Source organism: Hyla sarda, chromosome 4 (genome assembly GCF_029499605.1).
Source record: "Hyla sarda isolate aHylSar1 chromosome 4, aHylSar1.hap1, whole genome shotgun sequence".
NCBI classification, from domain to species: domain Eukaryota; kingdom Metazoa; phylum Chordata; class Amphibia; order Anura; family Hylidae; genus Hyla; species Hyla sarda.
In genome coordinates, this window is record NC_079192.1 from 117,782,536 (window position 1) to 117,798,855 (window position 16,320).

Below are 16,320 nucleotides of genomic sequence, written 5' to 3' on the forward strand. Positions count from 1 at the left end.
ATACATTGTCAGCTGAGAGACATTATATAGACAGGGTCTGTGTCTTTCTAAATCCTGTACAATCACCTGAATTTACCATCTTCAATAATGAGCAAGAGAAATAGGAGACCCCCAGAGCTAAAAATTCAAAGGTCATAGCAAAGGGTCTAAATACATATGTCTATACTTTAGCTTTTCATTTTTAATAAATTTGCAAAAAATATCTACATTTCTATTTTCACATTCCTATTATGAAGTATTGATCATTTTGCATAAAGCAGCAACAAAACAAAAAGTAAATAAATAAAAGTGAAAAGGTTTGAAGGCTTCCTGGATTCTTTGTGTATCTTCCATAATGTAGTAAATTTGAGTAGCCATATTAGTCCAGTGATCAAAATCAAAACATGTTGCAGTATCTTGTAATACCTTTTTTATTGAACTAACAGAATTGTGTAGATGGAAGATTCCTCCCTTTATCAAGTCAAAGGCAAATCTAAGCTCACAAGCAGAAGACACAGGTTACATCTCACAGATATGCAGGGGTTAAGACATTATATGTGGAGAATTCACACTAAGATGGGCCATAAATTGTCCTGTTATAGGAACACAGACTAAATGGATAAGGATGAGAAAAGGGGGGGGGGGGGGGGAGGGAGAGACTGATAATTAAGCAGGATGAAGTGAGATGCATAAGAGAAGATAATCCAGCACAGGTTATAAGAAGTTTTGATAATGCGATAACAAGCTCAAATACACGTTGAGGAATAAAAAATAAAATAAAAAAAGTATCAACTTAGCTTCAAATGTCTTTCTCTTGTGTGTTTTTGAAATTCCCTCTCCGTATCTTGATGGTAAGGTGAACTATAGGTTCTAAATACAATGTAAACCGCTGTAAGGTGTTATAGGGCAAGTATCATTGTACTTTTTTCTTTTTTTTTCCACAGCATGCCATCAAAGGGTTAACCATGGGAGGACTAGATGTGATATCCATTACAGACAACACCCCCATACCTCACAATGGTTGCCGTCCACGCAAAGCACGTAGATTGTAAACCAGTGCGCAAAACATTAAAAATAATAAACATACCCTGTATTGATTCAAACAGGACATTCTGTAAAGAAGAAGCAGGTCCTTGGTATTTTCCTGACAGGCTGCACAATGTCATGTGTTCTCTTTTGTGAAGTCAGGATTTTTTTGCTCTATGTATACACAGACAGCTTTTATGAGGCACTTTCAAGCTATGGTTAACAGAGAAGATTATTTTGCTTTAAAGATGGCTGTAATAAAGTGTCATGAAAATGTTTGAGCTTGCCTTTTGTATAGTGTGAGCCCTGTGCATTTCTTCTTTTCTTCTATGTCCTTGAAAATTACACAGGGATTTTAACACTCTTCAAAAATTACAAGTAATATAAATCACCCCACAGAAAATTGCTTTTCCAAACAATAGGTTATGCAGAAAACCCATTGTAAACTTCAACAAAAAAATAAAAGTTAAACTATAGCATAAAAAAAAATCTTTTCAGCAAATGTTGAATTGACATTTTGACCAATTTGCATAGCTTTTTATAACATTCTACAGTTTGATTGGTTTTACACACTAGTGGAATATTGATATTGATCGAGACATTTACCTCTTAATCTCATCTTGTTTTTTTACTGCATTTTCTTATTTTATTTTTTTAAGGTAGCAAGCAGGTAAGCAGATTTTGGCAGGTAAAAGGTAAAATAGGATTTTCCATTCACACACCGCTTTAACCCCTTAAGGACCGGGTTTTTTTCCGTTTTTGCATTTTCGTTTTTTGCTCCTTGCCTTTAAAAAATCATAACTCTTTCAATTTTGCACCTAAAAATCCATATGATGGCTTATTTTTTGCGCCACCAATTCTACTTTGTAATGACGTCAGTCATTTTGCCCAAAAATCTACGGTGAAACGGGAAAAAAAATCATTGTGCAACAAAATTGAAAAAAACCGCTGTTTTGTAACTTTTGGGGGCTTCCGTTTCTACGTAGTACATTTTTCGGTAAAAATGACACCTGATATTTATTCTGTAGGTCCATACGATTAAAATGATACCTTACTTATATAGGTTTGATTTTGTCGGACTTCTGGAAAAAATCATAACTACATGCAGGAAAATTAATACGTTTAAAATTGTCATCTTCTGACCCCTATAACTTTTTTATTTTTCCGTGTATGGGGCGGTATGAGGGCTCATTTTTTGCGCCGTGATCTGGAGTTTTTAACGGTACCATTTTTGCATTGATAGGACTTATTGATCAATTTAAATGATATAAAAAGTGACAAAAAATGCACTATTTTGGACTTTGGAATTTTTTTGCGCGCACGCCATTGACCGAGCGGTTTAATTAATGATATATTTTTATAATTTGGACATTTCTGCACGCGGTGATACCATATATGTTTATTTTTATTTACACAGTTTTTTTTTTTATTGGAAAAGGGGGGTGATTCAAACTTTTAATAGGGGAGGAGTTAAATGATCTTTATTCACTTTTTTTTTTCACTTTTTTTTTTCACTTTTTTTTTTTGCAGTGCTATAGGTCCCATAGGGACCTATAACACTGCACACACTGATCTCCTATGCTGATCACTGGTTTCTCATAAGAAACCAGTGATCAACGATTCTGCCGCATGCCTGCTCATGCCTGGATCTCAGACACTGAGCAGTCATTCGGCGATCGGACAGCGAGGAGGCAGGAAGGGGCCCTCCCGCTGTCCTGTCAGCTGTTCGGGATGCCGCGATTAGCCGCGGCTATCCCGAACAGCCCGACTGAGCTAGCCGGGAACTTTCAGTTTTAGCCGCGCGGCATTTGGTGGCATTTTTGAGTGAAAATGCACATAGTATTTTTTTGTTACTAATAAATATATAGCTGCAGCGGCTTATCGGCGTATAACACGCAGATAGACTTTAGGCTAAAAATTTTAGCCTAAAAAATGCGTGTTATATGCCAATAAATATGGTATGTATGTATATATATATTTATAATTTATTATTTATTTTTGTTATTTTGCAGTGATAAAGCAGTTGTCAGTTTTATAAACCATGTAATTTTTTCATTTTTCTCAGCAGAATATATTGATTTTTTTTCTTTCTGTGCCAGGTTTTCTGAAGCTTAATCCAGGGATCCGGTGCTAGTGGGAAGTACCCCTCAAATATTAATCTGCAAATTTTTGCAGATTAGGGCTGCACGATAGGGGGAAAATGTGTGATTGTGATTATGGAAGTTAAAAATTGTGATTTCGATATAATAAACAAATGGTAAAATCCCCCCTATTTAATGTCTAATCCCCCTATTTTATAAAGCCACCTCCCCCAATTTCATGTTAATTTACTGAACATAAAATGGAGGGGATTGGGTATGAAATGGGGAGAAATGAGCTTAATTCCTCCTCCGCATTTCATGTGCCTGGCCTGATATAATATAGTCTCCACCCTTGCCGACATTGTTGTGTTGCTCTATTGTGCAGCGCAGCCGTGTGGGAGGGAACTCTGGGAGTAAGTGAATTTCCTTAAAGCGTACCCGTCAGATCACTGTTGACTAACAGAAACTGTTATACATGTACTTTTTTATGTGTCTATGACCTACATTTCTCTCAGAATTAGCTTTATTTCTGAAATACCTTAATTTTGTCCACCAGAAGCAGGGGGCGGGTACTCACTAGGGATCGACCGATTATCGGTATGGCCGATATTATCGGCCGATAATCACGATTTTGGGCATTATCGGAATCGGCAATTACCTTGCCGATAAGCCGATAATGCCCCGCCGCCCGCACCGCAAAGCCCCACCACCCCGATGCACCGCACCCCCGACCCACCGCACTGCGTGGCACCCCCCACCGTGATGCTGGGCGGTATACCGGTATGGATTTTTGCCCATACCGCTATACCGGTCGGGCCCCTCCCCCACCCTCTGAGTCAATAAAAAAATTAAACTTAACCGTAATGGGGGTGGTCCGGGCCATTCATCCATCCTTCCTTCCTGTAGTGTCCGGGGGTTTTCCGGGTGAAGAGTGAACCGCTCTGGGCTGTCCTTCTCCAGCGGTCATCTTCTCCTCTCCGGGCAGGCTCCGGCCTAGTACGCTGCATAGACACCGCTACGCCGTGACGTCAGGTGCGTCGCTGCGCACGGGCGTCACTGTGCAGCGGTGTCTATGCAGCGTACTAGGCCGGAGCCTGCCCGGAGTGGAGAAGATGACCGCCGGAGAAGAAGGACATCCCGTACCGGTTCACTCTTCACCCGGAACGCCCCCGGACACTACAGGAAGGAAGGATGGATGGCCTGGACCACCCTGACAGGTAGGGGGAGAGAAGCGGGTGGCAGCGGCAGCCTATGGCCCCGCAAAAGCCACTGCAGATCATTGATTTAAAGCGCCCGCTTTAAATCAATGATCTGCAGCGGTGTCGCAGGGGGTTAAATAGCCAATAACTTATACCGGAATATCGGTATAAGTTATCGGCTATCGGCCCTAACCTGCACCGATTATCGGTATCGGCCCTAAAAAAACGATATCGGTCGATCCCTAGTACTCACTGTGATAACCACTCCCCCTCCTCCCCCTCCCTCTCCTCAGTCCAGTGCTTCCCAACCAGGGTGCCTCCAGCTGTTGCAAAACTACAGCTCCCAGCATGCCCACACATCATTTGGCTGTGCAGGCATGCTGGGAGTTTTAGTTTTGCAACAGCTAAAGGATATGATTGTAGTCCCCCTTTATTACACACACACACACACTGGCTTCATATATTCTTACACATACACACTGACACTTACTTTTTCGTCTGCAATGCATGTTTCTACCTCTCTCACTGATGTCTGCTGTGTGAGAGCTGGCAGCAGTCTTCCTGCTCCTCCCCTTCTCTTCACATGTGTACAGCCCCTCCAAAACGTCCTGGAGTCCAGGACGAAGCAGTATAGACAGAAGCACTGAATGCATCCCAGGAGGCAGGGGGGGCAGTTGACTGGCTTTTTCAGTATGAAATACTGAAAATTTTCTAATGAAAGCAATTGAAAAACCTATTGGTTTTGCATGCTTTACAACATATCAAAAGTTTTTATATCTGACAGTGCCTATTTAAAGGGGTTCTCCACTGCCCTGCCTTCCGGAGCTCTGCTTGCAGCGTCCGGAAGTTTATTACTCCGAACGCTGTGTGCGGGCTTCCGTGTTCGAGGCCGCCCCCTCCTGACCTCATGCCCACCCCCTCGTGACGTCACGCCCGCCCCCTCAACGAAAGTCTATGGGAAAAGGGCGTGACAGCGGTTGCGCCCCCTTCACATAGACTTGCGTTGAGGGGGCGGGCATGATGTCACGAGGGGGCAGCCTCGAACACGAGTAATAAACTTCCCGACGCTGCGAGCAGAGCTCCGGATGGCAGGGCAGTGGAGAACCCCTTAAAGGACCGGAAGGGGGTTTTGTTTTTTCCCTCCTCGCCTTCTAAAAGCCATAACACTTAAAATTTCCCCCCTACAGACAGAAACGAGGCTTGTTTTGTGCGCCACCAATTATACTTTTAAATGACATCACTCATTTTACCACTAAAAAATCTACAGTGAAACAAAAAATATAATTTTGGGAGAGATTAGTGGGGGAAAAAAAGCAATTTAGCAATTGATGTGTAGTTTTTATTGATACCATTTTTTGTTTTGATGGGACTTTTTGGTCACTTCTGATTATTTTAATCTGGTATTTGAAGTGACCAAAAATCATCAATCCTGTTTATTACATTTACACCATTGACTGCGGTTTCAGTAATGTTACATTTTAATAGTTCTGATTTAATAGTGATTTAAACTTTTTTTTCTCATTCGTGGAGGGGCTTAATAACATTTATCACCTTTTTGTTTTTACTTTCTTTTTACTATTTTTCACAATCCACAATTATTGCGATTCATATTTTTGTTCTATATGGAATACTTAATGTATCTCCTCCATTGTTCGTTTGATGTGGCTTTAAACCATTACTCAATTAAATGTGGCTCACAAGGTACAAATGGTTGGGCACCTCTGGCATAGATTGATAAGCACTTGAACCAGACCACAAAAGCAACCCAAGGATGGCCTAAAGTGGTTGTCCCAAGATTAAAGGTTATCTGCTATCCACAGGATATGTGATAGATAGCTGCTTGCCTGGACCCCAAGAGTGGAGGTCAATTGTCCCTTGAATAATTGGAGAGGCAGTGGACATGCTCTGCCACTGGCTCCATTCATTCTGCAGAAAGCTTCCAAACATTGACAAGTTCAGCATAACTTTTTTAATCTTGAGCGAACACTTTTTATCAGTGCAGGGCAGACATCACATGACCTGTGTGTGTCAGGAAGGTGGGGGCTGTTTTCAGAGAGGGATTTGGACAGAGTGGATGGCTGGATGATGTCATTCCCTCACTTCATGCATGTAAGTGACAACCAAGAGGAGAAACTGCTCTATATAGCTAATGAATGATATTTAGATAATTAAATAGTTTGATGATAGGGAAAGGATGGGCTATGGGTTTAGTTCTCCTGGAGTACCCCTTTAACATTTGAGAAATATATAATCCCCACGTAGGGGGCGCAAGTGACAGCAACATTACACATTGAAAAATTACCGTGTATCAATACAATGAAATGAACAATAGGAAAACAGAAAGACTTCAGGTCAGTGCAGGAAAAAAAAAAAAAGTCAGTGCCCGGTGGGCAGAGATATCTAGAGGTAAGATAGTAAGAGTTTTCAACGGACTAAAAAGTCAAATCAACTTATCTGTAGTTACCATGTTTCAAAGCATTCCATCGTATCAGATCTAATGGCATGCAGTTTTTTCATATAGCATAATTGGAGAAAATCTTTCCCTAACTTTGCATTGTAGAGCAGAAACAGAATGATCTGTAGAGCAGTATCTTCAAGTTTTATTGTGAAGGTAAATCGGGATACATTTTATGCAGGGGAGCCGACAGGAGCCGTGGCGTGGGGGGGGGGTATCCGAACCATATCGCGCGGCGTCATGCTTTGTCAGGCCCCTAACGTGCTCACTTCAGTAGTGTGTTTATAACACCCGGAACCCGTCACCATGGTGATGCTAAACAGCAAAAGGAAAGGCATAATTAAAAACAACTACAGACATGTGAATCTAACAAAGGAGGTACATCAGATAATTTTCATAATACTATTTCAATTCTGTCATTCATACCTAGTAGGCCAGTAGCATTGAGTTTAGCGATCCATCTGGCCTCTTTAACTAGTAATTGCTGATGTCTATCACCTCCCTTTTTGGGAGGTGTAACTGGCTGCAAACTGCAATGCTTTTGAATCACCGTTGTGGACTTCATTCACATGATTGATCATCCGAGTTGCTCTGGACCCTTTAGTATTTGATCTAACGTTCTCTAATGCGGTGGAAAAGTGGACGAATAGTTTTTCCTACATAAAAAAAAACTGCATTTGCAATACAGGGCATAGACCACATAGTTTGATCTGCATGTGAAGAATTGGTCGATCCTAATTCTCTCCTCCCAAGGTAATTTCCCTAAAATTACAGTTATATGTACAAAAGGAACATGTCCCACATGGAAAATTCCCCTTTGGTTTCTGTTCAGACAACCAATCCTTTTTTTTTATAGTTTTTTGTTCATTTTCATCTTCAGGTAATCATGAATAGTTCTACTTCTTTTATATGTGACTATGGGTTTTTATTTAGTGTATTTGGCTAAATCACTATCCTGTTAAAGCATGTACCAGTTTTGATGTAACGCTCCTTTGATGACCTGGTCAATGGGATTGTTATTAAATGCAAAAATAAATATATCATTTTTTCCTCTTTTCTTTTTTTTTTTATAACAATGCCATGGGGGGGGGGGGGGGGGGGGGATACGGCAAAGATTCTGCTATTGTCTTTGGCCTGTCTCAAGACCTCGGGGGGGGGGGGGGGTCGTCTGGCACAAAGCTCTTCAACCTGCTTACGCTACATGTTATCATTATTAATAAGTTTTAACCTGATTATCTGACTCTACGGTATGCTGTTGTGCACGAAATGTATCCTGATTTACCTCCACAAAGAAGCTTGAAGATACTGCTCTACAGATCTGGTGAGTGCTTCGTTTCTGCTCTACATTGCAAAGTTATATGTCTCAGTTCTCATGCGTGAGCACCACATACAGATCTAAAAACACAAGGATACACAGTTCTGTGGAAGATTGGGGGCTTCAAACAGTGTAGCTACAGCGGTGCCAAGGACTGCCTTCTATGCTTTGGCTTTCCCTAACTTTGGTAATATATAGTGTGTGTATGTATGTGTATATATATATATATATATATATATATATATATATAATATATATAATATATATATAAAGAGAATATCCACAGCACACATCCAATGGGTGAAAAATCAAAAGTGGTTTATTCCATGAAACAGAGTGTCCAGAACAACGTTTCAACCAGCTCTCCTGGTCTTTTTCAAGCTCAGTATATCTAGTGTCTCACACATCTTATATAGGGGCATTCATCAAATGCCATCAATAACAATAATCATACAATTAGTGCAAAATTATACAAAATTTCTCATATAGAAAATAATGTGCATACATTGTGTATATAAATATTAAATATAGGAAAAACGTGCAAAATTTACATGGATATTATTCATGATCACAACCAATAGTGCTACATTACTTAATTGGACATTATTATATAAATCATAACGCCCAGGTGATGGTTAAAAACAATTAAAAACAAAATATACAGTGTCTATGGGAGCGCTCACTCACCGGTACATGATTAGGTGTTCCTGGCTTGTAAACATTACAAATGCGCATGTCTGTCGCACTAACAAATTCGTCTCATCGGCGTCACGTCACATCCGGCCGGGGCCACCAATACCGGAAGTGCATCATCCATCGTCATGGCAACAAACCAACTGCGCCTGCGTGCAGTGTAGTATACTAATCCGGCGCACGCGCACATCGCCTGCATATGCGCGGCAGCCATTTAACTTAAGGGAAAAGGTTCCATATATGAATACCGTGCGTTCATGAGCGCACGGCGGGCATATTAGAGACTGGCAAATCTGCCCTTACTCCGCTGTTAGCCATAATCAGGGTATAGAAGCAGCATGAGAAGGTAAGGTAAGTATATTGGCTCGGTACCCGGCACAATGAAGTGTCGGATGCCCAGACATATACCCGGCATCTCAACGGTCACCATCAATCAAGTGGATATCCGGAGAGGTCAGGTTTACACTACCTCAACCCAATGACCCTCACGGTCACTACAAGTTCAAAGAATTAACCCCTAGGCATATGAGCAGAATTGTGCATGGACCAAATGTAGAAAATAAATAATAAATAAAACAAAAAAACATTCTAGTTGCCATGACACAGATGTGCACCACCCAGATTGAGGCTCATCCTCATGAATGTGACAACACCTCAATGATGTAAGTATCAACAATTTTATTAATGAGCAATATTACATCATAAATACATATCTTCCACTGTACTATCCGGTGAGCGAGGAAGTCTCCACATTAGTACACTGTAAAAGGAACAAGAAAAAAATTGTTCATCAGAATATTAACACATTCATATTTATAGATCATACTGAGTATACTCAAACTGATGTACGAGGACATGGGCTGCATCCTAAGGTACCTATTTTCCCACAATCCTAGAAGATATTTTAAAATCCACATTTAGACCCTTTGGTTTCAAACAATCCAGTTCAAAAATCCATTTCAGTTCACGACGCTTCAATAATGCCTGTCTATCCCCCCCTCTCTTTAGTGGTGGGATATGATCCACAATCATGAATTTCAGTTCACTTTCACTATGTCCCGAGTCCAAAAAATGTTTTGGTACCGGGAGATCCATTTTCTTTTTTCGAATAGTGTACCGATGTTGGTTTATCCGAGTTTTTATGTCCCATGTGGACTCACCTACATAGATAAGACCACATGGGCACCAAAGTACATAAATTACATATGAGGAATTACAATTAAGATAGTACCTGATCGGATACTCAAGGTGTGTAATAGGGTGTTGGAATTTTTCACCTTTCACTAGATATTTACAGTTGACACACACTCTACACGGAAAGCAACCCTTTCTGTCCACCGAGATGTATTTTTGTGTTCCCCCAGTCTTTTTTGAAATATCAGCCACCACGAGTTTGTCTCTGAGATTTGTTGTCCTCCTATATGACATCAAAGGAGGAAGAACAAATTCAGGGACATTCTCATATCCACTTAGTAAATGCCAATGCTTGCGCAAAACTTTTGCTATCATTGGTGACAGGTCATTATATGTACTTACAAATGCTATCCGTCTGCTTTGTGTCCTTATAGGTCCTTGTCCGTCTCTGCCAATTGTCACTCTCCGTCTCTGTCTCTCTAAAAGTTCATTAGAGACACCTCTGACTTATTACAGAAAATTGAATGTCTGGAGATACCCGATAATTGTATCATAGCATCTTTTGATGTAGTGAGCCTCTACACCTCCATCCAGCATGATGGGGGTGTGGAGTCAGTGACTAGGAGTTTGATGCCTGCTTTCCTGGTGAGAAAATTGACTTTGTTATCTCATTGTTAAAATTGGTATTATATAATAATTATTTTTCGTTTGACGGTAAACTGTATTTACAGCGGAAGAGAACCGCTATGGGGAGCAATGTTGCCCCCACATACGCCAATATTTACATGAGGAATTTTGAGGAACAGTTCGTCTATGTATCTCCCCACTCCAGATATTTACTGGAGTGGTGGAGGTACATAGATGATATTTTTATTATTTGGACTGGTAATTTAACAGATTTGTTATCTTTTCAGGGTTATTTAAACAGCAGACTATCGGACATCAGTTTTACCCTGACACATTCATCCCAATCGGTCAGCTTCCTAGACGTTTTGGTGACAGTAGAAAATGGACATTTAACAACTGACTTATTTACCAAGGACACGGACAGGAATACCATACTCAGGTATGATAGTTGCCACCCAAGGGCTATGGTCAACTCCTTGCCTTACAGCCAAATGCTGCGGGCAAGGAGGATTACTGACACTCCTGATAAATTGAACAAAGCACTTGACCGGATGACCTTTAATTTCAGACAAAGAGGATATCCACATGAACTTTTAGAGAGACAGAGACGGAGAGTGACAATTGGCAGAGACGGACAAGGACCTATAAGGACACAAAGCAGACGGATAGCATTTGTAAGTACATATAATGACCTGTCACCAATGATAGCAAAAGTTTTGCGCAAGCATTGGCATTTACTAAGTGGATATGAGAATGTCCCTGAATTTGTTCTTCCTCCTTTGATGTCATATAGGAGGACAACAAATCTCAGAGACAAACTCGTGGTGGCTGATATTTCAAAAAAGACTGGGGGAACACAAAAATACATCTCGGTGGACAGAAAGGGTTGCTTTCCGTGTAGAGTGTGTGTCAACTGTAAATATCTAGTGAAAGGTGAAAAATTCCAACACCCTATTACACACCTTGAGTATCCTATCAGGTACTATCTTAATTGTAATTCCTCATATGTAATTTATGTACTTTGGTGCCCATGTGGTCTTATCTATGTAGGTGAAACCACATGGGACATAAAAACTCGGATAAACCAACATCGGTACACTATTCAAAAAAAGAAAATGGATCTCCCGGTACCAAAACATTTTTTGGACTCGGGACATAGTGAAAGTGAACTGAAATTCATGATTGTGGATCATATCCCACCACTAAAGAGAGGGGGGGATAGACAGGCATTATTGAAGCGTCGTGAACTGAAATGGATTTTTGAACTGGATTGTTTGAAACCAAAGGGTCTAAATGTGGATTTTAAAATATCTTCTAGGATTGTGGGGAAATAGGTACCTTAGGATGCAGCCCATGTCCTCGTACATCAGTTTGAGTATACTCAGTATGATCTATAAATATGAATGTGTTAATATTCTGATTAACAAGTTTTTTCTTGTTCCTTTTACAGTGTACTAATGTGGAGACTTCCTCGCTCACCGGATAGTACAGTGGAAGATATGTATTTATGATGTAATATTGCTCATTAATAAAATTGTTGATACTTACATCATCGAGGTGTTGTCACATTCATGAGGATGAGCCTCAATCTGGGTGGTGCACATCTGTGTCATGGCAACTAGAATGTTTTTTTGTTTTATTTATTATTTATTTTCTACATTTGGTCCATGCACAATTCTGCTCATATGCCTAGGGGTTAATTCTTTGAACTTGTAGTGACCGTGAGGGTCATTGGGTTGAGGTAGTGTAAACCTGACCTCTCCGGATATCCACTTGATTGATGGTGACCGTTGAGATGCCGGGTATATGTCTGGGCATCCGACACTTCATTGTGCCGGGTACCGAGCCAATATACTTACCTTACCTTCTCATGCTGCTTCTATACCCTGATTATGGCTAACAGCGGAGTAAGGGCAGATTTGCCAGTCTCTAATATGCCCGCCGTGCGCTCATGAACGCACGGTATTCATATATGGAACCTTTTCCCTTAAGTTAAATGGCTGCCGCGCATATGCAGGCGATGTGCGCGTGCGCCGGATTAGTATACTACACTGCACGCAGGCGCAGTATGCAGTTGGTTTGTTGCCATGATGATGGATGTTGCACTTCCGGTATTGGTGGCCCCGGCCGGATGTGACGTGACGCCGATGAGACGAATTTGTTAGTGCGACAGACATGCGCATTTGTAATGTTTACAAGCCAGGAACACCTAATCATGTACCGATGAGTGAGCGCTCCCATAGACACTGTATATTTTGTTTTTAATTGTTTTTAACCATCACCTGGGCGTTATGATTTATATAATAATGTCCAATTAAGTAATGTAGCACTATTGGTTGTGATCATGAATAATATCCATGTAAATTTTGCACGTTTTTCCTATATTTAATATTTATATACACAATGTATGCACGTTGTTATTTTCTATATGAGTAATTTTGTATAATTTTGCACTAATTGTATGATTATTGTTATTGATGGCATTTGATGAATGCCCCTATATAAGATGTGTGAGACACTAGATATACTGAGCTTGAAAAAGACCAAGAGAGCTGGTTGAAATGTTGTTCTGGACACTCTGTTTGATGGAATAAACCACTTTTGATTTTTCACCCATTGGATGTGTGCTGTGGATATTCTCTTTTTATCTAAAATGGATCCCTGACCCGGGTCTGGACCTGCGAGCACCATAATACATTTAATATAATTTTTTTTGGGATGTGCTGTTTTCCTACAACATATATATATATATATATATATATATATATATATATATATATATATATATATATATATACATATATATATATATATAGAAGAAACTGGCGCAGCACTCAATAATAGTAAAAATGTGAAAAATGTATTCCTTTTAATTTTTCACACTTTTTCAAATTTTTACTATTTTTGAATGCTGCGCCAGTTTCTTCTATTGTACGGACTGTGATTGGGTCGAGGCGCTGGCATCGTACATCTTTGGCTAAGTATTGCTGCATTGATTTTGATGAACTATTTATTTATATATATATATATATATATATATATATATATATATATATATATATATATACATACACACTGCCATAGATATTTGGGACAGATAAGCCTAATAAGACACATTTTTAAACTTCACTAAATTGTCACTAAACAGGAGCACTGTGGGCAATTTGGGGAAATTCTTAAGACTTGGGATATTAACTGTACCAGCGCCCCCATCACCCCCTTCCCCCCCCCCCCCCAAAATAAAGCTATTTTGGGGCACTTTCACCATATATGGACATGCGAACCAGTCTTCTTACATCGTCAAAGTTGGGAAGATGGCGTGAAGATGTTTGGTGACTTGGGATAGAGGTAACCCATATAAGGCAGAAAAAAGTAATTTTCTTTGTCATCTGACCTCCATCAGATTGTGAATGTTTTTCACTTGCTGAACACAAAACTAAAAGTTAAAAGACACAAGCGAGCAAAAACTGAAGCCAGCATTAGTAAAAGCCATAGAAAGCATCTCAAGTGCGGAAAGAAAGCTTTTAGTGATGTCCATGCATTCCAGTCTTCAGGTAGATAATTGACTTAAAGTATTTGCATCCAGGTATTGAAAATACTATGTCAGCCTGTGTATGGGGGAGCTGTAGTTTCCAAATGATAATGTAATGTTTTGTCAAACCCTTTGAAGTAAAGCTAAAGTTTACACATCAAATGCATTTTGAAGGCTTTGTTTATTTCAAATCCATTATAGTCCAAACAGTTGTTCCTGCACCCCCAAATGCTGCAAAAGATCTGATCCGAGATGTGGAGGAATGGAGTAACAGAAAGTGTTATCCTGCGGAAAAGGGATCACCTTTACCATTAAGGGGTGCGCTTTGGCTGCAGCAATGTTAGACTCAGAGGGGGGGATTCATTAAAACTTGTGCAGAGGAAAAGTTGACCAGTTGCCCATAGCAACCCATCAAATTGCTTCTTTCATTTTTGTAAAGGCCTCTGAAAAATAAAATAAGTGATCTGATTGGCTGCTATGGGCAACTGGTCAACTTTTTCTCAGCACAGGCCTTGATGAATCTCTCCCCAGAATTTTACAGTAGAACACGGTGCAGAGGATTACGCTACTTTTGGCAGTGTTTCCTTTTCATGCATTCTAGCATCACAGGATACAGAGAAAACATGATTCAGGCCCCCTTCCATAATACAACCAAAATATGTTTTCATCTTGTAAACCAGTAAACAATATATATTATTCCTCAATAAAGTGATTAAAAAAATCCAAAGTATATGCTACGATCTGAAGGAGGCTCTTGTATTTCACAGAAATAGTCAAATGGGGTTATTTTTAAATGCTTGCTGATGCATGTCATTTTTTAGTTGTTTTATTTTGCTTAAAGGGGTACTCCGGGGCTTAGACATCTTATCCCCTATCCAAAGGATAGGGGATAAGATGCCTGATCGCGGGGGTCCCGCCGCTGGGGTCCCCCGTGATATTGCACACCGCACCCCGTTAGATTCAGTACCCAGTGCGTGTTCGCTCCAGGTCTGATTACTGTCGATCACGGGGACGGAGCATTGTGATGTCATGGCTCCGCCCCCGTGTGGCATGACGCCCCGCCCCCTCAATGCAAGTCTATGGGAGCTGTCACGTCCCCTCCCATAGGCTTGCATTGAGGGGGCGGAGCCGTGACGTCGCAATGCTCCGTCCCTGTGATCAACAGTAATCAGACCCGGAGCGAACACGCTCTGGGGACTGATTCTAACGGGGTGAGGCGGGCTACGTCACAGGGGTCCCCAGCAGCGGGACCCCCACGATCAGGCATCTTATAAGATGTCTAAGCGCCGGAGTACCCCTTTAATGTTTTGCTTACGTACAACAAATTTATAAAGGCCGTGTGACTTGCTATAAATTTGTCTCTTTTCCATTTTGAGGTTTTGCTCATGTAAATTCTGTAAGCAAGGGTTGAGCTGGAGTAAATGTATGGCATTTTTTCATGGTGTGCAACAGTCGCAAGTTATAAATCTCTGACCACTGCAATTTTATTTTCCAAACTTACTCACATAAGCCAAACTGAAAAAACTGTCTCTTCTCGCTCAGGAGGCATAAAGTCGCACAAAAAATAGCGTGGTCACATATGCAACATTTGAGAGACAATTATAAGCAAGAAAAAGGGAGTAACTTTATAAAAGTCCCCTAAAATCCTTTTTTTTTCTTGCCAAGACAAGAAGTGAATTAAAAAGGTACAGGGAATGTAAAGGAAGTAAAATTCTTCTCCTTCCTGTTGGATCCACTGCTGTAAAAAATTTTCTTTTGGACAGGAATACAATATCTACCAAATTGTCATTCATACATACAGTGGAGCAAAAAAGTATTTAGTCAGACTAAAAGTATTTAGTCCCACTTAAGATGAGAGAGGCCTGTAATTTTCATCATGGGTATACTTCAACTATGAGAGACATAATGAGAAAAAAATCCATAAAATCAAATGATTCTGTCTGATTTTTTAAGAATCTATATGCATATTATGGTGGAAAATGAGTATTTGGTCACCCAGAAACAAGAAAGATTTCTGGCTCTCACAGACCTGTAACAACTTATTTAAGAGTCTCCTCTGTCCTCCATTTGTTACCTGTAGTGATGTCGCGAACTTAAAATTTTCGGTTCACGAACGGCGAACGCGAACTTCTGCAAATGTTCATGAACCGCCATTGACTTCAATGGGCAGGCGAATTTTAAAACCCACAGGGACTCTTTCTGGCCACAATAGTGATTTAAAAATTGTTTCAAGGGGACTAATATCTGGACTGTGGCGTGCTGGAGTGGGATCTATGGCA

The 16,320-nt window shown here is 40.4% G+C and overlaps 2 protein-coding genes across 2 annotated transcripts in view; both read left to right on the plus strand.

The window, feature by feature from the left end:
- MRPS11 (mitochondrial ribosomal protein S11) overlaps window positions 1-1,283 on the plus strand; it is a 176,801-nt gene extending 175,518 nt beyond the window's left edge. The window contains exon 7 of the mRNA XM_056571904.1: window positions 924-1,283. Within this exon, the coding sequence (XP_056427879.1) occupies window positions 924-1,031 (108 nt within the window). The 3' untranslated portion in view covers window positions 1,032-1,283. The remainder of the gene's footprint in view (window positions 1-923) is intronic.
- Window positions 1,284-7,046: 5,763 nt separating this feature from the next.
- On the plus strand, window positions 7,047-12,033 carry LOC130367391 (uncharacterized). Its single transcript, XM_056569808.1, has 5 exons — window positions 7,047-7,118; window positions 10,369-10,527; window positions 10,797-10,948; window positions 11,078-11,488; window positions 11,960-12,033. Exons 1-5 carry the CDS (start codon window positions 7,047-7,049, stop codon window positions 12,018-12,020), a joined length of 855 nt encoding a protein of 284 aa, XP_056425783.1. The 3' UTR covers window positions 12,021-12,033.
- The last annotated feature ends 4,287 nt before the right edge of the window (window positions 12,034-16,320 follow it).

Coding starts and splice junctions, on each gene's coding strand:
- LOC130367391 (XM_056569808.1), top strand. CDS start 7,047: ATGGTGATGCTAAACAGCAAAAGGAAAGGCATAATTAAAAACAACTAC. Junction 7,119..10,368: donor ATGTGAATCTAACAAAGGAG/GTACATCAGATA, acceptor TCTCTCTAAAAG/TTCATTAGAGACACCTCTGA. Junction 11,489..11,959: donor CACCTTGAGTATCCTATCAG/GTACTATCTTAA, acceptor TTCCTTTTACAG/TGTACTAATGTGGAGACTTC.